Source organism: Oryctolagus cuniculus, chromosome 7 (assembly GCF_964237555.1).
Source record: "Oryctolagus cuniculus chromosome 7, mOryCun1.1, whole genome shotgun sequence".
Lineage (NCBI taxonomy): Eukaryota > Metazoa > Chordata > Mammalia > Lagomorpha > Leporidae > Oryctolagus > Oryctolagus cuniculus.
In genome coordinates this window covers 48,052,336-48,080,150 of record NC_091438.1, presented here as the reverse complement: position 1 = coordinate 48,080,150, position 27,815 = coordinate 48,052,336, and the positions used below count along the sequence as shown (strand labels likewise).

Genomic DNA, 27,815 nt, shown 5'->3' with positions numbered 1-27,815 from the left:
GCCGGGGCGCGTGACGTCGTCGCCAATGAGCGAGCAGCGCGGGGACTTTGAAGTCCTGCCGCCCAATCGGGCAGAGACGGCGCCTATAAAGCGCGCGGCGGCGGCCGGCCGGCTCGAGACAGTGTCGGCGCGCCGGTGAGTGAAGTCGCAGGTGGGGGAGCATGGCTCGCACGAAGCAGACGGCGCGCAAGTCGACGGGCGGCAAGGCGCCCCGCAAGCAGCTGGCCACCAAGGCGGCCCGCAAGAGCGCGCCGGCCACGGGCGGCGTCAAGAAGCCGCACCGCTACCGGCCGGGCACCGTGGCGCTGCGCGAGATCCGGCGCTACCAGAAGTCGACCGAGCTGCTGATCCGCAAGCTGCCGTTCCAGCGGCTGGTGCGCGAGATCGCGCAGGACTTCAAGACGGACCTGCGCTTCCAGAGCTCGGCCGTCATGGCGCTGCAGGAGGCGAGCGAGGCCTACCTGGTGGGCCTGTTCGAGGACACGAACCTGTGCGCCATCCACGCCAAGCGCGTCACCATCATGCCCAAAGACATCCAGCTGGCCCGCCGCATCCGCGGAGAGCGGGCTTAAGCAGCGCGCTCTCGTCTCCGGTTTCCATCCTCGGCCCAAAGGCTCTTTTCAGAGCCACCCACGTACCACGAGAAAGCAGCTGTGCGCTCCGTCCCCGGGGCCCCGGCGGTCGGGTGCGGTCGGGTGGGGTGGAGAGCGATGGCTTCGGGCCCGGGTCTCCCCCTGGCAGCCGTTTAAAGGCGCTGGGGCTCGCGCTACCGCCTGTGGCCTCGGCCCGTTTGTCGCCGCTGTCCCTGGCACGGCGGTTTGCGCCCGCTCGCGCCCTGTCCTGGGCGGTAACGGCCGCCCGGAGTGCGCGCGGGGCTCGCTGTCGGGGACGCGCCCGTGTGCGCGGGAACGGCCTCTCGCTCTACCGCGGCTTCGGCTTTGGGATGTCCGCCTCGGCTCCGCCCCATTCTTCCGGTCCACTTGGAGATGCCTGGTCCCGTGCTGCGGATTTCCGGTCTGAGACTGTTGGCTCTGCTTACCGCTTCTTTTTTTTTTTTTTTTTTTTTTTTTTTTTTTTTTGACAGGCAGAGTGGACAGTGAGAGAGAGAGACAGAGAGAAAGGTCTTCCTTTGCCGTTGGTTCACCCTCCAATGGCCGCCACGGCCGGCGCACTGCAGCCGGCGCACCGCGCTGATCCGATGGCAGGAGCCAGGAGCCAGGTGCTTTTCCTGGTCTCCCATGGGGTGCAGGGCCCAAGCACCTGGGCCATCCTCCACTGCACTCCCTGGCCACAGCAGAGGGCTGGCCTGGAAGAGGGGCAACCGGGACAGAATCCGGCGCCCCGACCGGGACTAGAACCCGGTGTGCCGGCGCCGCTAGGCGGAGGATTAGCCTAGTGAGCCGCGGCGCCGGCCACCGCTTCTTTTTAGTACCTCCGGCGCTCCTGGGGATTTGGCCTTATTGTTCACAGGCCGGTTAGAAGCAGGAGCCGAAATGCAGATGGTTGTGTTGCCGGACAGAGGCCAGCTGAGGAAGGGGTCGTGTAAGGACCACCGGCAGAGTTGTCCCAAGAGGCCCAGTTGGCATCCCAGCACCGTGTTGCACTCTGAAGTTCAGAAATGATGACTGGTGTTCACAGCTCGGTGACTACTCACCATGTTTTGTTTCATGTTTTTATTTGTAACTGCCACCCCGCTAAGCAAGTAGATGGATGTTCCAAATGCTCCTTAGGAAGCTGAGAGTGTTAGCCCAGCTGCACAAGTTTGTCCGGGCTCTGCCCAACACCCTTAACTCCCCAGACACTGTTCTGTGCAGGGGCCTGCCTGTCGCGGGCGCACCGCTCAGCCTGCCACTTGCTCAGCGTTCTCAGGTAGTTCCTCCAGTAATCCTCCCTTTTATCGCTAGACACTGAGGGAGCGCCTGAAGGCGTAGGCGTTTGTGTGCCCAGTGTGTAGCAGGTGATCAGGAAATGCCTGGGAAAGGATCCCAGTCCTCTGACTTGAATTCTTGCTCAAAAGTGCAGGGTCCCCAGGCCTCTCCCAGCATTCGGGGACTTCTCAGGAATCTGCAGGCCAGGCAGGAGCCAGTCTAGCCTGGGTTCTGGAAGGAACTTCTCAAGACTGCTCAAGACTGTCCCAGAAGGAAACAGGTAACTGCCCTGGCCCACAGCGGCTAAGGCTCACGATTAGTGTGCTTCCAGTGGCCTTGGCTGAGGACAGAGTCCACCACCAGCAACCCCCTCAATATGATCAGCTTCGAAGGAACATGCTTTAGTGAGAGGTAAACAGTTGTAGCCAGAGCGATAGTACCCCAAATATACCTGCATCCTAGTCCTGGAATTTGCGAGTATGTTACCGTATATAGCAGCGGGACTTTACAGATGTGAACAACTGAAGAACCTGAGTGCCATATTTAAACAGGATTTGGCTCCCCAACCCCTAAAAACATTTAAGTGCCAAAGTCATGGACTGATCCAACTATGGCGTCTGAAGGTGATTGAATTGGACTGGGCCCACTTGTGGTCCACCATGGTTTGTCCAGGCCACCAGTGGACTGTGGCCTCCCTCCACCTACCTACCTGGGAAAAGCTGGGAGAGAATAGACACAGCGCTAGAACAGGGGCTCAGTGTCTCAGTCTGTGTCAGATGGAAACAAGAAATGTGCATACCTCTTATGGTTAATATAGGGAAGCCTTAAGATGAATACAGTCCATACAAAGTACTTAGAGAAGAGTCCCAACAAGGCAATTAATAATTACCAGCCACTTCGTTAATATTACAATAAGCATGTGTTGAATATGGAGCCTAGATCTTCCCTTTGGGAATAGTGCAGTCATATGGTGGAAAATAAGATACACACAAAGGAAAACAACGGGTAAGTCATCGCATCTCTAGGTAATTGGCATCTAGAGATTTATCTGGACTGTGTGGCCGAGGCAGGAAAAATAATTGGGTTCCTGGGCGCCTCATGACCCAGACAAGGCTTTCACGGATGTCCTCTCCTTTGAATCCAAAACAACCTTGGAAAGGAGAAAGAGCTTTTCTGCCTCCAGTTTTACAGATAAGGAAATTTCCGGTGAAGATGAGACACTAAGAACATAGGCTACTCAGCTACAAAGTGGTCAAGGTGGAATTAGAACCAAGGTTTTGTGCTTGGCTTTTCTTATCAGATGAGATTCAGTGTGTCAGGAGAAGATGATGCCTACAGTCTTATCACTATATGTACAATAGACCCCACCTGAAATCAACCCATAGCCAGAAAAATCCATTGTACGTCACCTCCTGGTCACATACACACAAACATGTAAGTTACAACAGTGTCATAAAATAATACTATTTGTGATGTACCCTGCTATTTTCTCTTCTGCTTCTTACAAAAGGGTGAAATGAAAGAAAAGGTGAAATCTGCCAAGTCTCATAAATTCATTTTGTAACCCACTATCGGATTGCAGCCTAGAGTTTGAAAAATATTGGCTAGAGAAAACTACAAAGAAGACAATAAAAATCCTCTTCTGATTTTAAAAGTCTTAATATTTCTCTGAATCTCTGTGCACACACATACACAACCTGACGTCTGTGGTTATGGGAAGGGGACAACATGGACAGATGGCCGAGAAAAATGCAGGCTAAGCTCTGGCTGCTGAGACGGAAGGGTCAGTGCCAGCGGCACAAATCGAGAAAGCTGTCCTCTAGGAAGTGATATTTGAACTCCCTGTCCAGAGAGCGAATGACAAGGCAGTCAGTCTGTTGCACACCTTCATTTCAGTCCTGTTAGATTCGAAGCAATCCAACTGAGGCCCTGCCCAGACCTACAAAAACTATGAGATAATAAATGAGTACTGTCCAAGCTACTAAACCTGATACTTTTTTTTTTTTTATTTGACAGATAAGAGTTAGACAGTGAGAGAGAGAGAGACTGAAAGAAAGGTCTTCCTTCCATTGGTTCACCCCCCAAAATGGCCACTACAGCCAGAGATACGCTGATCCAAAGCCAGGAGCCAGGTGCTTCTTCCTGGTCTCCCATGAGGGTGCAGGGGCCCAAGCACTTGGGCCATCCTCCACTGCCTTCCTGGGCCACAGCAGAGAACTAGACTGGAAGAGAAGCAACCGGGACTAGAACCCAGTGCCCATATGGGATGCCGGCACCACAGGTGAAGGATTAACCAAGTGAGCCATGGCACTGGCCGTGATACTTTATTAAACATCAGTAGAAAATTCACATAGGCACAGGCATCTGGAATAGTACCCAGATGGTTAAGACACTACTTGGCTGAGGCCAGTGCTGTGGCACAGCGGGTTAACACCCTGGCCTGAAGCACCGGCATCCCATATGGGCGACAGTTCTAGTCCCGGTTGCTCCTCTTCCAATCCAGCTCTCTGCTATGGCCTGGGAAAGCAGTAGAAGATGGCCCAAGTCCTTGGGCCCCTGCACCCACGTGGGAGACCCGGAAGAAGCTCTCGCTCCAAGCTTCGGATCGGCACAGCTCCGGCCGTTGCAGCCAATGGATAGAAGACTGAAGACTCTCTCTCTGCCTCTCCTTCTCTTTCTGTGTAACTCTGACTTTCAAATAAATAAACTAATCTTAAAAAAAAAAAAAATGTGTACCCTGGAGAGCAGTAGCTCAGATTATTGGGTTCCCACTACCCACATGGGAGACCTAGACTGGGTCCCCAGCTCCTGGCATTGGCTTGGCCTGGCCCAGCCCCAGCTATAAACCAGCAGATGGGAAGGTGTGTGTGTGTGTGTGTGTGTGTGTGTGTGTCTTCCTCAGCCTTCCAAATACAAATTTTTAAAAGAAAATTAAAAACAGTCAATGTAATTCTTTTGCCTCCTTCATTCAAAACGGCTTTTGCTTATCCAGTCTCTTCTTTCCCTGTTCTTGACTAAGACTCCACCACAGGCAGCACAATTGCCTCCCCACCAGCTTCCAGGTGCTGGGCTCCCCTCTTCTATCTATCCCACACATCTCTGTCAAAATAAAGCTTGCAAGGTCAGAATAACCTTTCCAAAATAGTGCCCCTGACTTTCAAGAACCACACCCACCCTCCAGGGCTGGTCCTATTCGTTCTCAATCCACACCTGGTTCCAGCCTTCCTTAAAGAGCCTGACCACCCTCTCTGCCTGTCTGCTGACCAAACCTGTGACCAAGGCCTCATTAATGAAGTTGACAGATGCAGGGGAGGGGAGGGGAGGGGAGGGGAGGGAAGGGGATCACTCCAGAGTGCCTCCTGCAGAGTAGGTGCTCACAGTTTTAAGTGATTACGTGCTTTTTTTTTTTTTTTTTTAAGATTTATGTATTTCTTTGAAAGGCAGAGTTTCAGAAGCAGAGGTTGGAGGGGGGAAGGGGTCTTCCATCTAGCTTGTTCACTCCCCAAATAGCCACAAAGACTGGAGTTGGGCCCATCCAAAGCCAGGAGCCTGGAACATCTTCCAGGTCTCCCACGCAGGTGCAGGGGCCTAAGGACCTACCTGGGCCATCCTCTACTGCTTTCCCAGGCCATAGCAGAGAGCTGGATTGGAAGTGAAACAGCCAGGACTCAAACCAGCGCCCACATGGGCTGCTGCCACAGTGCCGGCCCCTTAAGTGATTACGTTGTAATAGGATTGGGAATAGTAGAGGCCCAGGCCCACAGGCCAGCCCATAATCCCCAGGGACTTTCAGGATCTTGCTGTTATAGTTTGTTTACGTTGATTACTATTTGCGTTGCTGGGGAATCTTTAACTGTTTTCATAATTAACTAAATTGTGCTGAGGTTTTACTAGCTGGCCAGACACTAGGATGGGTATTTTTAAATGCATTATTTTCACCAAAAATATTTTTATTTCACACCACTTTTTTTTAATGACTAATAATCCTGTTGCCCATATAAATTGTACTATCAGTGTTTTTGACTGCACATTGATTCAGACAGTACTGAAAGATGTAAAGGAAAAAGTAAAAGCCTCCCTCTGGTCCCATCAAGTTTTCCTTAAGAGAAGTCATTATTACCAGTTGTGTGAAATTCCAGAAAAACGTTTTATTTCACACCAGAGTATACCTAGGGATGCACTGACACACAGAGATCCTCTTATTTATGCCAAAAGGAGCCCTAATAATTTAGTGCCACCTAATAGACATATTTGTCTTGAGACACCTAGTGCTAAAAATACTACTACCTTCTCTTTATTGAAATATTCTAGCTAATACTCATATATGAACAAGGGTGACAGAATATTATTTTATAATTACTGATGAATTAATTACAAACTGAGAATCAGCAGTTGCTATTATTACAAAAAGAAAAGCAGTTGCTGGCGATCCCAGAAATCAGTCTTTCAAAGAGACATCTGCACTCCCACGTCTATTGCAGCACTGTTCACATTAACCAAGGTATCAGATCCACCCAGGTGTCCATCAACAGATGAACAGATACAGACCATGGGCTCTATATACATTAGTGGAATATTATTCAGCCATTGAAAGGTTGAGATCCTGTCACTTGAGACAACATGGATGTACCCACAGCACAGAAAGACAAATACCACACATCTCACTCATATGTAGAGTCCAAAAGTGTTGATGTCTTAGAAGTTGAGAATAGAATGCTGGTTATCAGAGGCTGTGGAAAGGAGTGATACCTAGGGGTGGGCTGTGGGCACAATGTGAGTTAGACAGAAGGATTAGCTTCCGGTGTTCTGCTACACAATGGGGTGACTGTGGTTAGCAATAGTAGCAGAGGATACGCTAAGATTTTTAATGTTCTCACTACAGAGAAATGATAAATGTTTGCAGCAATGGATATGCTAACTCCTCTCATCAATTATTATACAACATATATGTATTGAAACATCATATTATATCATAAATATGAATAATTATCTATCAATAAAAAGTACAACAGAAACACAAAGCAGGTAGCCATTATGTCTCCTGATGAGAAAAAAAAAAAGGAAAGTACCACCCATGAAGTAGTCTTGTCAGGGTTGAAAAGTGAATGCAAATCTACACAAGCCTCCAGCACTGAGAGGAGAGAGAGGACAAAGGGCTATGATGCACTATGCGAGAGGGAAGCAGTCAGCAAAGTCTACATTCCACTGCTGGAAAAGACCCATTTTCCTCAACAAAGGAATTACAAGGAAAAGGAGATGGACAGGAAACATCACTATATGTTGGATTTTTGGCTTCAGAGTCAAAGTAATTTTTTTTAAGATGTATTTATTTATTTGAAAGTCAGAGTTACAAAGAGAGAGAAGGAGAGGCAGAGAGAGAGAGAGGTCTTCCACCCACTGGTTTACTCTCCAATTGGCCGCAACGGCCAGAGCTGCACCGATCCAAAGCCAGGAGCCAGGAGCTTCTTCCGGGCCTCCTATGTAGGTGCAGGAGTCCAAGTACTTGAGCCATCTTCCACTGCTTTCCTAGGTGCATTAGCAGGGAACTGGATTGGAAGAGGGGCAGCCTGGTCTCAAAGCAGTACCCATAAGGGATGACAGTGGCAGCTTTACCTGCTATGTCACAACACTGGCTTCCAAACAAAGATTTTTTTTTTAAGATTTTATTTATTTATTAGAGAGGTAGAGTTATAGACAGTGAGAGTGAGAGACAGAGAGAAAGGTCTTCCTTCCGTTGGCCACAACAGCCAGAGCTGCGCCAATCAGAAGCCAGGAGCTTCTTCTGGGTGCTTCTTCTAGGTCTCTCACACGGGTACAGGGCCCCAAGGACTTGGGCCATCTTCTACTGCTTTCCCAGGCCATAGCAGGGAGCTGGATTGGAAGAGGTGCAGCCGGAACTCGAACCGGCGCCCATATGGGATGCCGACCCCACAGGCAGAGGATTAACCTACTGCACCACAGCACTGACCCCAAAACAACAAAGTATTTTTTTTTAAAGATTATTTTATTTACGTAAGAGGCAGAGTTACAGAGAGAGGGAGAGACAAAGCATTTAAAAAAAATATTTATTTATTTGAAAGTCAGAGTTACACAGAGAGAGGAGAGGCAGAGAGAGAGAGGTATTCCATCTGCTGGTTCACTCTCCAGTTGGCTGTAACAGCCGGAACTGCGCCAATCCGAAGCCAGGAGCCAGGTGCTTCCTCCTGGTCTCCCATGCGGGTGCAGGGGCTCAAGGACTTGGGCCATCTTCCACTGCTTTCCCAGGCTATAGCAGAGAGCTGGATTGGAAGTGGAGCAGCCGGGTCTCAAACCAGTGCCCATATGGGATGCCAGCGCCTCAGACCAGGGCGTTAATCTGATATGCCACAGCACCAGCCCCGAGACAAAGTATTTTTAAAAGATATGACACATGAGGCAGGTAAAGCTGCCGCCTGCTGTGCCAGCATCCCTGTGGACACCAGTTCAAGTGAGTCCCGGCTGCTCCACTTCCAATCCTGCTCTCTGCTATGGCCTGGGAAAGCAGTGGAAGATGGCCCAGGTCCTTGGGCCGCTGCATTCGTTGGGAGATCCAGAAGAAGCTCCAGGCTGTTGTAGCCATTTGGGGAATGAACCAGCAGATAGAGGATCTCTCTCTCTCTCTCTCTCTCCTCTCTCTCCCTTCCTCCCTCCCTCCCTCTATAACTCTGCCTTTCAAATAAATTTAAAAAAGAGAGAAAACAAGTCACATGTTGCCTGGGATTGCCTTCAAAATGCTGCAGAATGGTTGAGTGGATCATTGTTGAAGCTAGACAATGCACCCAGTGCCATCTGTGTATATGTTTGAAGTTCTCTATTATCAAGAATTTAAAAGATAATTCTTTAGATTGTTAAGCATCACTAGATAAGCACTTTATCTTAAAGTTTTTCATTTTGGGGTTTTTGTTTTGTGTGTACATATAAAAGGGAATTTTGAGTTATTACTAAATTACACAAAAAAGATTACACCCCAGGCAGGCACATGGTCATTAAGATGCCACTTGGGACCCCCACATCCCATTTCATAGTACCGGGATTCAAGTCCTGGCTCTACTCCTGATTCCAGCTGCCTGCTCATGTGCACCCTGGGAGATAGCAAGTGATGGCTTAAGTACTTGGGTCCCCCCAACCGCATGAGAGACCTGGATTGAGTTTCTGGCTCTTGATCAACCTGGCCCAGTCCCAGCTGTTGTAGGCATTTGTGGAGTGCACCAGCAGATGGAAGCTCTGTGTGTGTGCATGCGTGTGGTGTGGGTGGGTGGGTGTGGGTGTGTGTACATATGTATCTTTCTGCTCTTCAAATAAAAATACATAAGTAAACAAAATTTAAAACAGTATTAATAGGTAATAAGCATTAATAAAATTAGTAAATACACTATTCACTCACATATATTAAATGAACCATCAAACTTGGTCGCATCAGTCAGAGAGACATTCTCTCAGTGAAGGGTCAGTCTCTGAAATGCAGACAGAACTCCAGAGCTTACTCCCTGATCACTGATGAGCCACGTTGGGGATTCAAGAGTCTCCCTCCTAAAGGCACAAGACTTCCCAGCCCACACTGTGAAGCCAGATAAGATACAGGCATTGCTACTGAAGTTTCACACTTTCATTTTACTATATTTTATTTTATTATTTTTTGAAGGCCATGCTGATGCTGTGAAGGCAGCCAAGGGAGGTTTGTGAGCCAGGTAAGTGATGGGGTTGAATCTGGCTGTCAAAGATGATATTCACAGCAGAACAGAGAATGGGTTAGAGTGATTTTGAGCCAGGGGAAGAGGTGAAACCTTATCTCGCACTAGAATAGAATAGACATTTGTGTATACACTTCATCCCACCCTCGTCTGTGAAACCAACATGCCAAAGTTAGACTGCATTAAAAAGTGGAGAAAGCACTAGCAAAAACACAGTTGTCCATCAAAAGGTGACTGGGTTATAACCAGTGTGACCCTACAATGGAATGCTACTCAGCAAGAAAAAGAAAGAAATGAATTAGGAGACCTGTAGCAGTATGAATGAACCTCAATAGTGCTGAGTAAATGCAGGCAGACACAAAGAATACAGTGTGTGCTTCCATTTATATAAAATACAGAAAGCGCACACCATCTACAAAGTAACAATGGTTGCCTGAGGATGGGGATGGAGCAAAGAAGAACATTGGTGGAGGAGACAGAAGGGAAGGATTGTAGGAAACTTGGGGGATGATGGACACGCTCTTTATTTTTATTGTGGCGATGCTTTCAAAACTTAGCACATTGTAATTTAAATACCCAGAGTTTATTGCATGCCAATTTCACAATAAAGTTGTTGGCTGACAGAAAAGTGAGTTATAAGGCCGGCACCGTGGCTCAATAGGCTAACCCTCTGCCTTGCGGCGCCGGCACACCGGGTTCTAGTCCTGGTTGGGGCGCTGGATTCTGTCCCGGTTGCCCCTCTTCCAGGCCAGCTCTTTGCTGTGGCCAGGGAGTGCAGTGGAGGTTGGCCCAAGTGCTTGGCCCTGTACCCGTGGGGAGACCAGGAGAAGCACCTGGCTCCTGGCTTCGGATCAGCACAGTGTGCCGGCCGCAGCGCGCCGGCTGCGGTGGTCATTGGAAGGTGAACCAACGGCAAAGGAAGACCTTTCTCTCTGTCTCTCTCTCTCTCTCACTGTCCACTCTGCCTGTCCAAAAAAAAAAAAAAAAAAAGAGTGAGTTATGAAATGGTATTTGAGCTGGATCTTAGAAGGTATGGCCTTGACTGGAAAGCAAACTCTGGCCGAGCCAGACCTGGGAAAAAGCCAGCAGGTTCAGCAGGAGGTAAACAGACCATTTTGACTAGAGCAGAAAACCCCCATGATAGAACAGTGGGAGACAGACCTGTGCAAGAACCAAGAGGCAGATGATAGATGCTGAAACCAGGCTTTAAGGGGTATGCATTGCACTGCAGTTCCAGGCACTTGCTGAATGATTCTGGAGGAGTTATGCTTTCTAAGCCTGTTTCTTTCATCTGTAGAATAAGGCTGTTAACCATGGAACCTGTCTTTCTAAGGCAGCTGTGAAGATTCTGTGGGGCAGTGCCTGTAAGTCATTTAGCAGGGAATCGGGCGAACGCTCATGGTCAGGCATTCAGTAAGTACAATCACTGTTGCCAAGCCCAAGGTAAGCACATGCTGAAAGGCCTCTGGGCAGGAGAGAAATGGTCAGAGGTTGTTTAGGAGAGCAATCTCATCCGCGATGACTCCTCCAGACTGCCTTCCCTTCTCACCATCGCTGCCTCCCCAGTGACCATGCCCAAGGGGGAGTGCAGAACTGCCCACTCTGTGGGGACAAGCTGACCTGAGTGAGCTGCGGCCTCCGGAATGGGGACTCCCAGTCCCCACCATGCGCAGATTCACATCCAGGTCGCATTCTGGACGATAAAGCAGGTGGCTTTTTTTTTTTCTTTATTTTAAAGCACAGCTATTTCCCCCCTAATCCAGGGAGGAGTCCAGGTTCTCAGAGAGCAGCCCTGCTTTCTTACATCCTTTTAGCACTAAACAAGGAGCTTTTTCTCTGGTGAGTTTCTGAGGAAAGGCCGCTCTGTGGCTCAGTTTCCCTCCCTGTCCAGTGGGAGATGACAAGTCTACCTACTTTAGGAGGCTCTTGTGAGAATGAGAGAATGTTGTGCATGAATCGGGAACACATGTTAAGTGTCTGTCGGTGTTAGCCCACCTTGGTTAAGGACTGTATGTCTTCCACGTTGTTTGTAGTGCTTCTTCTTCATGCTCACGTATTTTGCAAGGACTGCGGAAAGCCTTGTGACAGCCTGGTTCAGCCCCATTGCCCATCTGGGGTAAAAGTTTAGCTGACGGCTTCTAAATATTCCTTCTCCACCCTTTCCACACATGTACCCAGTGGTGACTGTCCCTGTCAATTTCACTTCATATATGGCCGATAAAAGGATATAGCAAAGCCTTAAAATGAGTTGGGCACTTTATTAATAACAGCATCTACACAGATTTGAAAGCACACGCGCAGCAGGCTCAAGATCTCAGCCTATGATTTGCTATGTGGAGCACATCTGGGTTCACAAAACCCTTGCAATCAACTCCAGGAGCCCTGAGCAGAGTCCAGTTACTGAGCACTCAGGACCTCCCCTGGCACCATCAAGGCTCGGACAGGAAGATTCGGTATTGCGTAATTGCATCAGATACGACCAAAATACACCTGTGATCACATCGCAGAAGACAAAAGCAGCGCTCGCTGTGTGAGGGATATTGCAGCTCTGTCTGCTCTGCTTGTTAGGGCCTCCTGAAAAAGCAGCCGGGTTGGTGGGGATGAACTGAAAGCTCCTCCCAGTGTGAACAGAGGGTGAAGGCTCTTCTCGCTGACCACTGCTCTCAATTGAACGGAAACCTAAAACGGGTCACCCTAAAGCGGGGAGCCTGCGGGGAAGACCCGCTACTGCCGCCTCCTCCCGATGCAAAAAAAAAAAAAAATCTTGGCACCAGGCCTCCCCCCACCCCTCACCCGCCCCAAAGCAGTTGCACCGAGGTGATTAACGACATATTTGGTCAAGGAGCTACAAAAACATTTCCATCTTCATCGTATCTTCACATCTGATGGAAATAAACAGCGCCCACCCCCCACCCACGGAAGCGATTACGAAATTGGCGGGATAGAAAAACGAATCCGTCGATATCGGTTCAAGCCGTTTGTGTCCGCTACGTGCCAGGCACTGATGGGCGCTGAAGATACGGAGGAAAAGCAGGCCAGCAGGGCCTTTGTCCCGGTTTGAAGAAAGACCATTAACGAGAAAGCAAATGAGCCAGCGAATTTCAGCCAGCTGCGTGGACGAAGATGAAAACACACAACAGACAGGGCCAAAGGGCAGGCTCCTGAGCGGATGCCGCTGGCAGCGGTTCTTAATCCCCGAGCTAAACCACCCGTGTCTTGCAGTGACCTGGGGCAGGCTTCCCAGCACAGAGCATTAAATGCAAAAATCATTTACGGACTTAAGGAATCCTAGGACTCTCCAAGCTACAACGTCAGAGGCGGAAAACAAAGTCTTTAAGAATTCTCGAGTGGCGCGAATTTTGAATATTCATGCCGCCCAATCAGGAAAAGTCTGACCCTCAGCGGCGCGGGCTCCGCCCCAGAGCACAGCACCGGTCACCCGCAGGCCCGCAGGCCCGCAGGCCGAGCCCTCCCCGCGCCGAGCTGGCCACCCCGCCGCTTCCGGTGCTAAGCTGCTGCTGTACACAGCGGCCGCCGGACGCGCCTACTTGTGTCCTGCAGTCTTCCTAAACCAATAGCTGCAATCAGCCACTCGAGTTTAAGACGGCCCAGCGTGTGTAACAAAGCCGCCCGGCCACTGCCGCAACGCAGAGGGGTAGGGGCGGGCCATCGCCGCTGTTAGGAGTGAAGACGCACTTGGCACTCAACGCAAGTCCAATCACGCGCCGGGAACCTCGGGGTCGGAACGTCTTAGAGAATGCCAAGTACTCCACCCCCACTACGTCTGGGCTGCAGTAACTTACTTGTGCGAAGGGACTAAGGGGGGACGTTATGTGAACACGGCTCTTTCCCGATCAGATGGGTGGCTCTGAAAAGAGCCTTTGTGGGTTAGCGGCACGGCAGGGCCTCACTTGGAGCTGGTGTACTTGGTGACAGCCTTGGTGCCCTCGGACACGGCGTGCTTGGCCAGCTCGCCGGGCAGAAGCAGGCGCACGGCCGTCTGGATCTCCCGGGACGTGATGGTCGAGCGCTTGTTGTAGTGCGCCAGGCGCGACGCCTCGCCGGCGATGCGCTCGAAGATGTCGTTGACGAACGAGTTCATGATGCCCATGGCCTTGGACGAGATGCCGGTGTCGGGGTGCACTTGCTTGAGCACCTTGTACACGTAGATGGAGTAGCTCTCCTTGCGGCTGCGCTTGCGCTTCTTGCCGTCTTTCTTCTGCGCCTTGGTGACAGCTTTCTTGGAGCCCTTCTTGGGCGCGGGCGCGGACTTGGCTGGCTCGGGCATGGTAAACACCACACCAACGCGATACAGCGGGGAAAAGGAATAAGAGGATGGGCGGGCCTGATCCTCTTATAACCATCTTATGCAAATTAGGAATCAAAATGGCTTTCGTTTCCATTGGTCCGTGCAGGAAAGTTGCGTTTTCGGTAAAAGCCTGCGTAATGACAACAGCTCGACTTTATTGGCTGTTTCTGAAGCCATATTAGGACCAATGAAAAGCTCGTTCCTGACCCCACCCCCAGGGAAGCTTATAAAGGCTTTCTTCGTGGGTTCCTTTCAATCTTGTTTTGTTGCGAGGTTCTGCGCCCTAGCTGGGTTTGGTTTCTTTTTCTTAACTATGTCTGGTCGTGGCAAGCAAGGAGGCAAGGCGCGCGCCAAGGCCAAGTCGCGGTCGTCGCGCGCCGGGCTGCAGTTCCCCGTGGGCCGGGTGCACCGGCTGCTGCGCAAGGGCAACTACGCCGAGCGCGTCGGCGCCGGCGCGCCCGTCTACATGGCGGCCGTGCTCGAGTACCTGACGGCCGAGATCCTGGAGCTGGCGGGCAACGCGGCGCGCGACAACAAGAAGACGCGCATCATCCCGCGCCACCTGCAGCTGGCCATCCGCAACGACGAGGAGCTCAACAAGCTGCTGGGCAAGGTGACGATCGCGCAGGGCGGCGTGCTGCCCAACATCCAGGCTGTGCTGCTGCCAAAGAAAACCGAAAGCCACAAAGCCAAAAGCAAATAAATTTGACGACCTGAACCAAAGACCAAAGGCTCTTTTTAGAGCCACCCAAGTTGTCAAAGAAAGAGCTAACGCGCTGCTTGTTATCAGCCCTCCGCTTGACACTGTGGTGGCTCTTAAAAGAGCCTTTTGGGTGGACGGGAGTGGTGTCACGCCTAATCAATCACTTGCTCTTGCCAGGCTTGTGGCTCTCCGTCTTCTTGGGCAGCAGCACGGCCTGGATGTTGGGCAGCACGCCGCCCTGCGCGATGGTGACACCCCCGAGTAACTTGTTGAGCTCCTCGTCATTTCTCACGGCCAGCTGCAGGTGGCGCGGGATGATGCGCGTCTTCTTGTTGTCGCGCGCCGCGTTGCCCGCCAGCTCCAGGATCTCGGCCGTCAGGTACTCGAGCACGGCCGCCAGGTACACCGGGGCGCCGGCGCCGACGCGCTCGGCGTAGTTGCCCTTGCGCAGCAGCCGGTGCACCCGGCCCACGGGGAACTGCAGCCCGGCGCGCGATGACCGCGACTTGGCCTTGGCGCGCGCCTTGCCGCCTTGCTTTCCGCGTCCAGACATGACGGCTAAAAACCTGATTTCAGCTTGTTTTTCTAGGAGAGGCTATGGAAAGGATAGGCAATTTGATGTAATTTATAAGAGCTACCGGGAGGGGTGAAGGGAGGCAGTTTTATTGGCCGAGAGCGGCAGCCAATAGGAAAGCGGCACTCGGCCTTTCGGTTTGCATCCTGCGGCTGCGAGGAAATGACGGCTTTTGTATCTACCTACCAATCGCTGAGAGCCACATTAAAGCCCCTTATTTGCATGCCAGGATTTTTAAAGAGAGAAGGTGTTTTTTTTTTTTTAAATGCTTTCTTTTTCACTGAGTGGCAACATGTGGGGTTTCTTTTACTCCACATTAGGGTAATGGAACTCCATAAAAGACCCCCAAAGGACTCTCAGAGGGAAAGCCCTCCCTCGCAAGGTACCGGGTTGTGAAACCGAGTGTCCCCTGAGGCCTAATGACCGAGGCCCGCCCTTCCTGCCGCGTCACAGCCAGACTCTCTCGGTAAACATTATTACGGCTGTCTCCTGTCAGCTCAGTGCAGCCGCTGGCCTCAGAGTGGCTTCGCCCTCCCTCCGCCACCCACCTGTGCCCCTCGCCACCCACCTGTGCCCCTCGGAATCGGGTTTGGCTAACGGGCAGAATTGGTCTGCCGTCCTGCTCGTGACCTCCAGGAGGCGTCCTAGGCCGCCTTAGAATTCGTCCCCTAGGCGTTCAACATGTGCCCCACCCACCCACCACACACACACACACACACACACACACACACACGTTTCTTACCTCTCTGGCTTCGCTTGTCCTGGGCCTATTCCTCTGCCATCTCTAAAAACGCGATTCTGCTTTGACTCTGCTCTGCCTATCCCCAGGCCACTCTTCCCGACATTTTCCCCGTTTCAACTAACGCACTAGTTTGTTTCAAATGCTCAGTCCCTTCTGTCTGCTTCATGGATGCTTCGCCCTGTTGGTCCCAGCAAGCACCTCCGACTCAACTTCATGAGGCTGACGCTGTGGCCTGGCGCGTTAAAGCCGCGGCCTGCAAGCAGCGCCGTCATCCCAAACGGGCGGCAGTTCAAGTCCTGGCTGCTCCACTGCCCATCAGCTCCCTACTAATGCACCTGGGAAAGCAGCAGAGGATGGCCCAAGTCCTTGGGCCCCTGCACCCACGTGGGAGACCCAGAAGCTCCTCCTGGCTTCTGGCTTCGCGTCAGCTCAGCTCTGGCAATTACAGCTATTTGGGGGAGTGAACCAGCATATGGAAGACTTCTCTCTCTGTAATTCTGTGTTTCAAATTAACAAAAATAAATCTAAAGAACAAAAAACTCAACTGCCGCCTATCCAAACAGCAAACTCATGCAAACAACCCCTCCCTCTTGCTCTGAATTATACCAACATCTAGGACCTACTCTACTCTTCCCTTCATCTCAACAGCATGTCTTTACTGTAACTTCCTCGGCCATTTTTTCTTGCTTCCCTCATCTGCTTCACCACCCTCTTGGAACTTGGCCATGAGGCTCCACAGGCTGTCAGGCTCCACAGACCGGCAGGCGCCCTCCACCTGCCCCTGCTTCTCCCCTGAAACTCCCTCTGTCTCCTGCTCCCATCTCAGGGAGCTCTACACCCCCGACTCTGTTTTCATTCTTTCCTTAGGAGCCTATAAGGGCAGGAGGTGGAACGCTTTGGACAAAAGGACACACTTAAATTCTGGCCTTGAAGACTTTTTCTGAAGCTCTCTTTGGTATCCTCACCTTTATTCAACCAGCATGCGTTGCGTGTGTGCTGTTGGGCATTGAGTGTACAGGTCATGGAGGCTAGTACGGAGAAGTCTGTGATGAAATATCTCCAGAACATGGAGAGAATCTGGCGAGGTCTGAGTTAAATGTGAGTTAAATCAGTCAGTACCAGCCATCTGTGGAGATTACCCCTGGTAAGAATGCAGGCATAGATTTGGGGACCACCAAGGTCCAGTCAAAGGTGTTGAGGGTGTTCCCTCAATAGTAGACTATAACTGAAACAAGTCAAACCCAGTTGATTATATCATTTGAAAAGATGAGTATGTTAGCAGGAAAGTGTGGGTCTTGCAGGCAGTTATAGGAGGAATACGCTGTTTGTCCAGTCCGGAGTGTGTGTCTTGTAGCCACAAAGGCTTGAGCTGCTTGAGAAGAGGTCTCGATGCCCACAGTAACAGCCTTTTCTCAAGGCCTGGGTGAACTCTCTGCAGAGCTCAGAGTCTGTGCTCAGTGAACAACTTTCTGCTTATTCTACTCCAAGATAAAAACATGAGCCTGAAACGGGGAGAGACAGTTATGGGAAGATACATCAATCACCAGAAGTCAATGAATTTGCATTCTGAATCAGTAATTTATTTCCTGAGTATTCTATTAGTGTGGATTCCTCCCCAAGAAGCTAGGCAATTACTAATAATGTCAACTTTTCAGCCCTACCAGGCTGAGAATAAAACCCAGGTAACAGGGACCCCATCACAACGGTGGTACCCTAAGAGGCCATGCTTGAGAGGCTGATGACCACCCTTTCTCTCTCTCTCTCTCTAAAAAAAAAAAAAAAGATTTATGTTATCTATTTGATATTTGAAAGGCAGAGTTACAGAGACAGAGGGAGAGAGATAAAGAGATCTTCCATCTGCTGGTTCACTCCCAGAACAGCCACAGCAGCTGGGGCTGGGCCAGACTGAAGCCAGGAGCCAGGAGCTTCCTCCAAGTCTCCCTTGTGGGTGCAGGGGAGCCAGGAGCTTCCTCCGAGTCTCCCTTGTGGGTGCAGGGATCCAAGCCCTCGGCCCATCTGCTGCTTTCCTAGGCCATTAGCAGAGAGCTGGATCAGAAGTGGAGGCACCAGGACTGGAAGCAGCACCCATATGGGATGCCCATGTTGCAGTCAGAAGCTTAAGTTGCTGTGCCACAACAGTGGCCCCCTCCCTTTCTATTTGAGCTCTGTTTTGTTTGTCTATTTTGGTGCTCTGTGCTGTGAGGAAGAGTGAAGGGAAAGGAGATTTGCTGCAGCTTACTAAGTAACAAGGCCTGTGTTACAAAGCAGATATAACTGTTTCACAGAAAAGGAACTGAGGCTCAGTAGGATTAAGGCATTTGCCAAAGGTCACACAGCGGCTGATTAAGACGTGGCTGTGGCACTCTATGTGAAGCCACTGCCCACCATGCCCGCATCCTATATGGGCGCCAGTTCATGTCTCAGCTGCTCTGCTTCTCATCCAGCTCCTTGCTAATGTGCCTGGGAAAGCAGCAGATGGTCCGAGTGTTTGGGCTCCTGTCACCCATGTGAGAGACCTGGATGGAGTTCCTGGCTCCAGATTTTGACCTGGCCAAGCCCTGGCCGACCATTGCAGCCATTTGGGGAGTGAACCAGCAATTGGAAGACCTCTCTATCTCTCCTTCTCTCTCCCTCTCTCTAATTCTGCCTTTTAAATACGTAAATAAAATTTTTTAAAAAAGACATGATTAGTAACAAAGTCTGCTTGACTCAAAGAATATACTCTTCACTAATTCTATTTTAGGCTTAATGAAGTCACTTATCCAGACTTGCTTTCTTCGAGAGAGAGAGAGAGAGAGAGAGAGAATTAGATTTAATACTTTAGACTCCAAACCAAACTTCATTAGATAGGTCTAAATGGGCAAATACCCTACAGATTATACAGACTCAATTAGTATATACTGCTCCCCAGAGCTCCTTTCCCAGCACTCTTTCCAGACTATTATAAAATGAAATAGAGCAGGCCATTTGTAAAAGCATACGCCATCGCAGACAAACAGGCTGGATCTTATTTCCTTTACTGCCTCTGGGATTTTTCACCATAGGCAACTGAGTTTCTTCCCAGGCAATTTGGTTAAACATTTGTTTTGCACTGCAGCTCCTGACTACAATTCCCACACCATCCCACTTCTCATTTCCCCTCGCCACCCCACCCCCTCCAGGCTGAGATGCACACCGTTCACAGGAGGAGTAAGACCTCTGCACAGCCCCCTGCCACTACACACGTGGCTGCCTCTACTGCGTCATCCTTCTCCCGACCTAGCAAAATCTTCACTGGTCCAGTTTCATCCCAGACACCCCTCGCTTCAGGATGCCTCACTCTTTGCACACAGCCGTGATGCGGCCCATCTCTGTGCACATCTGCCGACAGCATTTCCATTCTGCTCTGATGTTGCTCTCACTCCTTTCCATAACTATTTCAAGGCAGAGACCATCTCTTCCTTGAATTCTTTAAGCAGTAGCTCTTGATTCCTTCGGTCTGGCTCTTAACAGGTTAACTAAATGTATCTGGTATGAAGACTATACTCTTAGGAAATCAGCATTTTCTTTCCTAAAATATTTCTCTTTAGTCAACTACTGTTCCGCAAGTGCCCACCATAAATAGTACACTGTGGCAGATAGAACGATGGAACATACAATAGAAGCTCATCAATTAAATAAAAATAATATACCATGACGCAACAGACTTGTTCAAATAAATGTAAAGAACCCAGTAAATAGGCAGGAACCTTCGAGATCCCAAAGCCAGATTAGGAGACTGTGATGGTTAATGTTATGTGTCAACTTGACTGAGCCAAATAGGCAATAAAACATTATTTCCCGGTGTACCTGCCAGGGTATTTCCAAATTAGCATCTGAATTGGCTGAGAAAAGAGGACCCACCACCACCACCAATGCTGGTGGGCACCATCCAGTCCATTATGGGCCTTAGCAAAGACCAAAAAGACAAGGGCAGGACAGACTCATTCTCGTGCCCATGGACATCGCACTCCTGGGTCTTGGGCCTTCAGACTTGGGTCGGGCCTCTCGGCATAAGCTCGGTTCTTAGGCCTGCAGGCTCCGATCCACAGTTACACTCTTGGCTTCCCTGGGTCTCAGGCCTTTGGGTTTAGACTGTAAAACACCACTGGCATTCCTGGTTCTCCAGCCCGCAGATCATGGGGCTGCCCAGCCTCCACAAGCTTATGAGCCGAGTCCTCCTAACAGATCTCCTGTCTTTGCACCTCTCTAGCTCCCTGTCTGTCCTGTGGTTCTGTTTCTCTGGAGAAGTCAAGAGCCCTGATTAAGGCCTGAAGCCTGACTCTCTGGGTTGTTTTCCAGATCTGAGACCAGGGGCAAGTCAGCTAACCTCTAAGAGTCTCTGCTTCCTCATGTGAAGCAAGGGTGATAACCGTAACTACTTTATGGGGCTATTATAAGAATTAAAAGAGTTGATAAATGTCAGACATTATGAATGGTACCTGCCACCAACAAAGCAGGGGTATCCCAAAGCTTCTTTGGATGAATTTGTCATTGTAAAAATAAACATTGGGTTTATCCTACAGCCCAGTAATTCCACTTCTGGATATAAGCAAACAGAAATGAACGTTCATCTCCAACAAAATGTGTACACAAGAATGCAGTAGGATCTGTGCACTGTCCTTCACAACGCCAATTCAATGAACAAATTACTGCCACGGATGTGGATGACTCATGATATATATAGGTGTACTTACGCAAGATGAAGCTGTACCTATAACATTTGTGAATTACTTATGGGTAAATTAGACCTCAACAAGAACAAAGTTTAAAATATTTATTTATTTATTTGAAAGTCAGAGTTACAGCAAGAGAGAGAGAGAGAGAGACCTTCCATCCACTGGTTCACTCCCCAGCCACAAAATGGCTAAGGCTGAGCCAGGCGGAAGCCAGGAGATTCATCCGGGTTCCCCACGCAGGTGCAGGGGCCCAAGCCCTTGGGCCATCCTCCACTGCTTTCCCAGGTGCATTAGCGGGGAGCTGGATCAGAAGTGGAGCAGCCTTGTCTCTAAGTGGTGCCCATATGGGATGCTGGCATCACAAATGACAGTTTACCAGCTATACCATGACATCAGCCCCATAAACTAATTTTTTAATGAAAAAATACTGAGATAATCATCATAAGGAGAAACACTAAGTACTTTGTCAGGCATCCCAACCTGATGTTACAGATTAGTGTTTAGTGGCGTTTGTTTTGTTTGATTATACATGAGGTAGCTTAAATTGTTTTCACTTTATGTATGAGACATGAATGGAACAGTTGGAAAATTTTGAGTAAGGTCTGTAGATTAAATAATAATACTATAGCCATGTTAATTTCCACAGTATAACAATTATATTCCGGGGAATAATTGGGAAAAATTCCTTTTTATTTTCAGAAGCACATGTATATAAATATATATTAGTCAAGGTTCTCCAGAGAAGCGGAATCAATGGATGATACTAGATTGGTTGATTCTAAGGAATTAGCTCTTTGATAATGGAGGATAGCAAGTCCCAAGTTTCCCAAGATCTTCAGGGTGAATTGGCAAGCTGGAGACCCAGGAGAGTGGGTGGTATAGCTCCAGTTCAAGTCCAGGGCCTGAGAATGGTGCACTTCCAGTCCAGAGGCCAGGCTCAAGACCTAGGAGAAGGCAGTGCTTCAGTTTTGAGACTGAAAGCAGGAAAAAGCCAATGGTCCAGTCCCAAGACAACTGAACAGGAAGAAGTCTCTCTTATCCAGGAGAGAGTCAGACTTTTTGTTCTATTGAACTGATTGGATGAGGCCCACTCACATTAGGGAGCGCAATTTGCTTTACTTAGCCCTAATTGCATTTAAAACACCAAGAATATGTTTGGCAGCCGGCTCCATGGCTCAATAGGCTAATCCTCTGCCTTGCGCGCTGGCACACCAGGTTCTAGTCCCGGTTGGGGCGCCGGATTCTGTCCCGGTTGCCCCTCTTCCAGGCCAGCTCTCTGCTGTGGCCAGGGAGTGCAGTGGAGGATGGCCCAAGTGCTTGGGCCCTGCACCCCATGGGAGACCAGGATAAGTACCTGGCTCCTGCCGGATCAGCGCGGTGCACCGGCCATAGTGAGCCAGCCGTGGCAGCCATTGGAGGGTGAACCAACGGCAAAGGGAGGACCTTTCTCTCTGTCTCTCTCTCTCACTGTCCACTCTGCCTGTCAAAAAAAAAAAAAAAAAAAAAAAGAATATGTTGGCGAAATAGCTGGGCACTCATATCTCAAGCAAGCGGAAACATAAAATTAATCATCACTGGTGGTTTAGAGGTAATGAGTTTTATCTTAGAAACTTTCAAGTGGTTCAGAAAAAACTATATATGTATAGGTAGATACATAGAAATAAAGTAAACCTGATAAAATGTTAACATTTGAGTAATTTGAGTATCAATATGAAAGATATATAGAAATTATTTACTATTTTTGTAACTTCAGATGCACAAACCTGGTAATTATTCTTGAAAATCCCCTTCCCATAGCTAACCTATTACTACATCCTATGGATTTTACTTTCCTAATATACAAGTATATCTTGTAGCCACAATTTTTTTCCATCACCACTCCCTTCACCTTGGTCCAAGCCAGCATCTCTCACCGACGCTGCTTCACTAACCTCCCAACTGGTCTCTCTGTTTCCATGGTTGTTTCCTCTGCAATCCATTCTCCACACTGCAGCCAATGCTCTTTGAAAAATAAAATTTAATGTCAGCTGGATGCAATACATGATCCCTGATTGTGTTTCTGAAAATTAAACTTTATAAAGGGCACTGTCATAGTCCATTTGTGCTTCTATAACAAAATACCACAGACTGGGTAGCTTACAAAGAACAGAGATGTATTCTCACAGTTCTGGAAGCTGGTAAGTCCAAGATCAAACCACTAGCAGGTTCAGGATCTAGTGAAAGCCAGTTCCTCATAAATGGTGCCACCCAGACACAGGGCAGAAGGGGTAAACTTGCCCCATCAAGCCCTTTTATAAGGCACTAATCTACTCATGAAAACACAGCCCTCAGGGTCTCATCATTTCCTACAGGTCCCACCCCTTAAAACCAATACAATGGTGATTATGTTTCAATATTAATTTGGGGTGGTTTTTTGTTATTTTTAAAGATTTATTTTATTTTTTTGAAAGACAGAATCACAGAGAGAGGTAGAGACAGAGAGCGAAGTCTTCCATCTGCTGGCTCACTCCCCAGATGGCCTCAATGGCCGGAGCTGCACCGATCCAAAGCCAGGAGCCAGGAGCTTCTTCCCGGGTCTCCCACGGGGGTGCAGGGGAACAAGGACTTGGGCCATCTTCCACTGCTTTCCCAGGCCATAACAGAGAGCTGGATCGGAAGAGGAGCAGCAAGGACTAGAACCGGCGCCCATATGGGAAATTGGCGCTTCAGGCCAGGGCTTTAACCCACTGTGCTACAGCGTGGCCCCTCAACATTAATTTTGAAGAGACATATTCAAACCATGGCAGAAAATAGAGGCCAGTGGGGAAATTTGAATGTTGCCTCTATCTTAGTAATACTGTATGAATATCAAATGTCTTAGCTGTGAAAATGTCATTGTGGTTATATAGGCAAATGTCCTTGCTCTTAGAGATATATGTTGAAAATACATAGCAGAGAAATGTAAAGAATTTCACACATGGACGGAGTAGGAATAAGTGTCCCATATTAGAGTACTTGGGTTTCAGTCCAAGCTCTGGCTTCCAATTGCAGCTTCTTGCTAAGGCAAGCCTAGGATGCAACAAGTAATGACTCAAGCAGTTGGGTCCCTGCCACCAGTGTGGGAGAGCTGGATTGAATTCCCAGCTCCATTTGGGGAATAAACTAGAGAATAGGGGATGCTCCCACCCTGCTACCTCCCAAACAATTTTAACTTAAAAAAAAATTTGCCCCTAACTCAAGTCATTCAGCAAAAATATTTATTTTTACTGCTATTACACACATATGTACATATTGAAGAGCAAGTCGGGCAAAGTGTTATCAATAAATCAAGGTGACTGACCAGAAGGTAAATGAGTCGCTCATTGTACTAGTCTTGCAAACTTTCTCGAAGTTTTAATTTTTTTTAAAGGCTAGGGAAAATATTGTGTTATTACATGTTAAACTTCTTGAATATGATAAAGGTATTGTGTTTACATAGAACATCCTTGTTTTTAGGAAATACATGTTGGAGAACTTAGCAATGAAATGTCATCCATCTGCAACTTATTTTCAGATTGCTCAGCTGAAAAAGTATATAAATGCATTTTAAAACTACATATGAGGTGATTAAACATATAAGTATATAATATATAAATTAAAAGTGGTGAATTTCATGGAAGCTAGATGGCATTGTTTTGGACTATTCAGCTTTTTTGTGCTTGAAATTTTCCAAAATACGAACTTGGGGGATGGTGTTGTGGCGTAGCAGGTTAAGCCTCTGCCGATATAGGCGCCGGTTCTAGTCCCAGCTACTCCACTTCCGATACAGCCCCCTATTAATGTGCCTGGAAAAGCAGCCCTGCACCCACCTGGGAGACCTGGAAGAAGCTCCTTGATCCTGGTTTCAGCTTGGCCCAGCCCCACCCCAGCTGTTGCAGCCATCTGGGGAGTGAACCCACGTATGTTTCTCCCTCTCTCTGTTTCTCTCCTCCTCTCTCTAACTGCCTTTCAAATAAAGAAAAAAAAATCTTAAAACATTAATATCTTTAAAAAATAATAAATAAGAAGTCGGGGAGCAATACTGAGAAGGCTCATAAATATGTAAAATATTAAGGATACAAAACAAAATTAAATAAATTTGAAAGTTATATTTCATCTTGTAAAAAAAATCTCATCTTCTTGCACCCGTGCTTAAAACCCTCTGTGGCTCCCCACTGCTCCTGGGCTTAGATAAAATCATGCGACAAGGCCCGCATGGGCCCACCCAAAAGACTGCCCTCTCCCCAACATCGCTGCTCCCTGGACCCGCTCCCTACAGACCCACAGTAACGGCTCTGGAAGGAACTTCAAAGTTCCCTCCTCCTGACCTGTGCACGTGGAGCTACCCCAGCCTGGCTGCAAGGGAAAGGCGATCTCTCGTGCCATCTCTCCCGCTCTGCTCCCCTAAATCTCCTCCTGGAAGTGTGCTGGGCCTGCGACCCCACCCCCACTTCTGAAGGACGCGCCTGCTTAGCTTCCCTTGCTTCGGTTCATCAGAACACTTAGCACTTGGTATGGCAGCCGCCCTCTCATTTGTCCATCTTCTTCAGGATTCTGTAAACTAGGCCAGGGCCTGGTCTACGCCCCAGCATTGGTCCAACATTATTCCGGCACACAGCAACCGTGTACTCAATAAATGGAACAGACTTCCGTTCTCTTGTATGTAAAATAAAGGAGTTGGGCTTGTTGATCCACAAGATCTGTTGGCAATAAAATACATCGCATACTCTCACCGCGGGAAATCCTTTTTTCTTTGCTCGGGTTCCTCCCGGGGCGGGGCGGGGTGGGGAGGCGGGGGAAGATGTCGGAGACTACAATTCCCATGAACCCTCGGGCCAGCGCGTGGCGCTGCCCGTTCTGCTGCCGCGAGCGAGGACTCCATTTCCCAGCTTGCTTCGGGACGCCGGGCCTGCATTTCCCCCTAGAACGCTGGGAGTCCCGGCTCCGAGCGGGAATTGCGGTTGCCGAGGTTGAGTTGCAGGTAGAAGGGTCCCCGCCTGGGGTTCATAGGGGACACCGGGTTACTCGCACAACGAAAACCACGGAGTTGCACATACCCTGGTTTTGCAACCTCAGGCCCACTCCATCTAAATTCCCTTCGTAATGAACGCGCCTCGCGCGCAGGCCTGATAGCCTCTTGTAGCTCCACCGCCCGCAGCCGGAGGCCAGACTAACCCACGGCACAGAAAAGAGGCAGCGTCCGGTTCCCTTCGGGTCTCCCTGTCGGTGCCTGGGCGGGCTCCCTACAGGAGGCGGGTGGGGACTTCCTGGGGGTGGGGGTGGGGGTTCGGTTCGGCCCTGGCCCTCACTCCTCGCGTCCGCGTCTCTGCCGTAGCTGATGCTGAGGGGGCAGTTGGTCCGACAGCTGGTCTCCATGGCCGGCCGCGTCTGTTTGTCCCGGTCCAGCGCCGGATCTGGGCCCGTTGGTCCGGTGGAAGCCGCCATCCGTGCAAAGCTGGAGCAGGCCCTGAGCCCCGAGGTGCTTGAGCTGCGCAATGAGAGCGGCGGCCACGCGGTCCCCCGCGGCAGCGAGACGCATTTCCGCGTGGCCGTGGTGAGCTCCCGCTTCGAAGGACTGAGCCCCCTGCAGCGGCACCGACTGGTCCATGCAGCGCTGGCCGAGGAGCTGGCCGGGCCTGTCCACGCGCTGGCCATCCAGGCACGGACCCCCGCCCAGTGGAAGGAGAACCCTCAGCTGGACACCAGCCCCCCCTGCCTAGGTGGCAGCAAGAAGACTCGAGAAACTCCCTGAACCCCAAGAGAGGTGGAAGACCAGGATCAAAATGGGCTGGGAGAGGACAAAGGACCTTTTTCCTGACCACGCAGTGTGCCGCAAATCCATCCTGTGGAGAAGACTGCGCATGTCAAGTCAGCTAACTCGCGGCAAGAGCAGGTTCTCTCGCTACGGCTCTTGCCCTGGACTGTCCTGGAAGTGCTGCCTAATTGCTCCTTGTTAAGTTATAACTAAGAAACTGCACCAGACTTGAGTTGCAAACAATTCTGTACATTAAAACAGAAATTACCATACCACGTGCATTGCTGTGTGTGTTCCTAATGCTCCGTGAATCAGTGAGGGCTACAGATGAGAAGAGAGATACCTGTAGACCGGGGTAGTAATGAAGGGCTTGATGGGGGAAGTGACCTGGTTGGATCTTCAAAGGAAAGCCCAGAATTAAACCAAAAAAGAAGAAAGGGATTGCAAACAGTGGGAAGAACCTGAGTAATGACATAGAAACTGGACTTGGTAGTGAGTTGTTGGACAAGGCAGGGGTCACAGGCATTTTTAGTCTGAGCCAATCCAAAGCCGGGAGCCAGGAGCTTCTTCCAGGTCTCCCATGTGGGAGCAGGGACTCAAGTACTTGGGCCATCTTCTGCTTTCCCAGGCGCATTAGCAGGGGACTGGATCTGAAGTGGAGCAGCCGGGACTTGAACCGGTGCCCATATGGGATGCCAGCACTGCAGGCTGGGGCTTTAACCTTCTGTGCTACAGTACCAGCCCCCAAGTATTTTTAATTTGATATTGAAGGAAGTTTGATTTCTGACCATTTCTGAAAAGTACTTATATTTTGTTTATAAGGAATGTCTCTTAAACCCCTGTAGCAGTGAAAAGAGGATAACGACCTAGAAAGGATTACGGATGATAGACATTTATGTAGCTCTTTACATTTTTTTAAAATGAATTTCATTTATTTGAAAAGCAAAGTGACAGAGGTAGGCCGACACCGCAGCTCACTAGACTAATCCTCTGCCTGCGGTACCAGTACCCAGGGTTCTAGTCCCAGTTGGGGCACCAGATTCTGTCCCGGTTGCTCCTCTTCCAGTCCAGCTCTCTGCTGTGGCCTGGGAAGGCAGTAGAGGATGGCCCAAGTGCTTGGGCCCTGCACCCGCATGGGAGACCAGGAGGAAGCACCTGGCTCCTGGCTTTGGATGGGTGCAGTGCCGGCCGTAGCGGCCATTTGGGGGCTGAACCAACGGAAGGAAGACCTTTCTCTCTCTCTCTCTCTCACTGTCTAACGCTGCCTATCAAAAAGAAAAGTACCAGAGAGGAGAAGACAAACAGATCTTCCATCCAACGATTCACTCCCCAAGTGGCCACGATGATTAGAGCTGGGCTAAGCCAAAGCCAGGAGCCAGGTCTCCCATATGGGTGGCAGGAATCCAAGTACTTGGGGTCATCATCTGCGGCCTCTCTGGCACGTTAGCAAGGAGCTGGATG

At 49.7% G+C, this 27,815-nt stretch overlaps 5 protein-coding genes and 1 long non-coding RNA gene across 12 annotated transcripts; 3 read left to right on the top strand and 3 right to left on the bottom strand.

Annotated features, from left to right (window-relative positions):
• Positions 1 to 20: 20 nt before the first annotated feature.
• LOC103350067 (histone H3) lies at positions 21 to 633 on the top strand. Its single transcript, XM_070077762.1, has one exon. The coding sequence runs from the start codon at positions 162 to 164 to the stop codon at positions 570 to 572; it is 411 nt and encodes a 136-aa protein (XP_069933863.1). The 5' UTR covers positions 21 to 161; the 3' UTR covers positions 573 to 633.
• An 11,182-nt stretch (positions 634 to 11,815) lies between these two features.
• LOC100351672 (histone H2B type 2-E) lies at positions 11,816 to 13,919 on the bottom strand. The gene has a single exon (XM_008264504.3). The coding sequence runs from the start codon at positions 13,863 to 13,865 to the stop codon at positions 13,485 to 13,487; it is 381 nt and encodes a 126-aa protein (XP_008262726.1). The 5' UTR covers positions 13,866 to 13,919; the 3' UTR covers positions 11,816 to 13,484.
• A 217-nt stretch (positions 13,920 to 14,136) lies between these two features.
• Positions 14,137 to 14,635, top strand: LOC100357913 (histone H2A type 2-C). Its single transcript, XM_002715370.5, has one exon. It carries the CDS (start codon positions 14,200 to 14,202, stop codon positions 14,587 to 14,589), a length of 390 nt encoding a protein of 129 aa, XP_002715416.4. The 5' UTR covers positions 14,137 to 14,199; the 3' UTR covers positions 14,590 to 14,635.
• On the bottom strand, positions 14,611 to 15,254 carry LOC100350918 (histone H2A type 2-B). Its single transcript, XM_008264503.4, has one exon. It carries the CDS (start codon positions 15,140 to 15,142, stop codon positions 14,750 to 14,752), a length of 393 nt encoding a protein of 130 aa, XP_008262725.2. The 5' UTR covers positions 15,143 to 15,254; the 3' UTR covers positions 14,611 to 14,749.
• Positions 15,255 to 20,685: 5,431 nt separating this feature from the next.
• LOC108177676 (uncharacterized) lies at positions 20,686 to 25,414 on the bottom strand. Of its 7 annotated transcripts, none has more exons than XR_007924291.2 (4): positions 25,333 to 25,414; positions 24,430 to 24,565; positions 22,534 to 22,603; positions 20,686 to 21,546 (listed from the first exon to the last, which is right to left on the bottom strand). It is a non-coding gene; the product is annotated as an uncharacterized lncRNA (long non-coding RNA). The 7 variants fall into 7 exon arrangements; XR_007924290.2 differs by having other exon boundaries at positions 24,928 to 25,354; XR_011390451.1 differs by lacking the exon at positions 25,333 to 25,414 and adding an exon at positions 24,928 to 25,042 and having other exon boundaries at positions 24,520 to 24,565.
• A 23-nt stretch (positions 25,415 to 25,437) lies between these two features.
• Positions 25,438 to 26,626, top strand: BOLA1 (bolA family member 1). The gene is made up of 2 exons (XM_002715369.5): positions 25,438 to 25,580; positions 25,935 to 26,626. Exon 2 carries the CDS (start codon positions 25,938 to 25,940, stop codon positions 26,349 to 26,351), a length of 414 nt encoding a protein of 137 aa, XP_002715415.2. The 5' UTR covers positions 25,438 to 25,580; positions 25,935 to 25,937; the 3' UTR covers positions 26,352 to 26,626.
• The last annotated feature ends 1,189 nt before the right edge of the window (positions 26,627 to 27,815 follow it).

Bases quoted from the DNA above. Each gene is read 5' to 3' on its own strand.
- LOC103350067 (XM_070077762.1), top strand. From the start codon at position 162: ATGGCTCGCACGAAGCAGACGGCGCGCAAGTCGACGGGCGGCAAGGCG.
- LOC100351672 (XM_008264504.3), bottom strand. From the start codon at position 13,865: ATGCCCGAGCCAGCCAAGTCCGCGCCCGCGCCCAAGAAGGGCTCCAAG.
- LOC100357913 (XM_002715370.5), top strand. From the start codon at position 14,200: ATGTCTGGTCGTGGCAAGCAAGGAGGCAAGGCGCGCGCCAAGGCCAAG.
- LOC100350918 (XM_008264503.4), bottom strand. From the start codon at position 15,142: ATGTCTGGACGCGGAAAGCAAGGCGGCAAGGCGCGCGCCAAGGCCAAG.
- BOLA1 (XM_002715369.5), top strand. From the start codon at position 25,938: ATGCTGAGGGGGCAGTTGGTCCGACAGCTGGTCTCCATGGCCGGCCGC.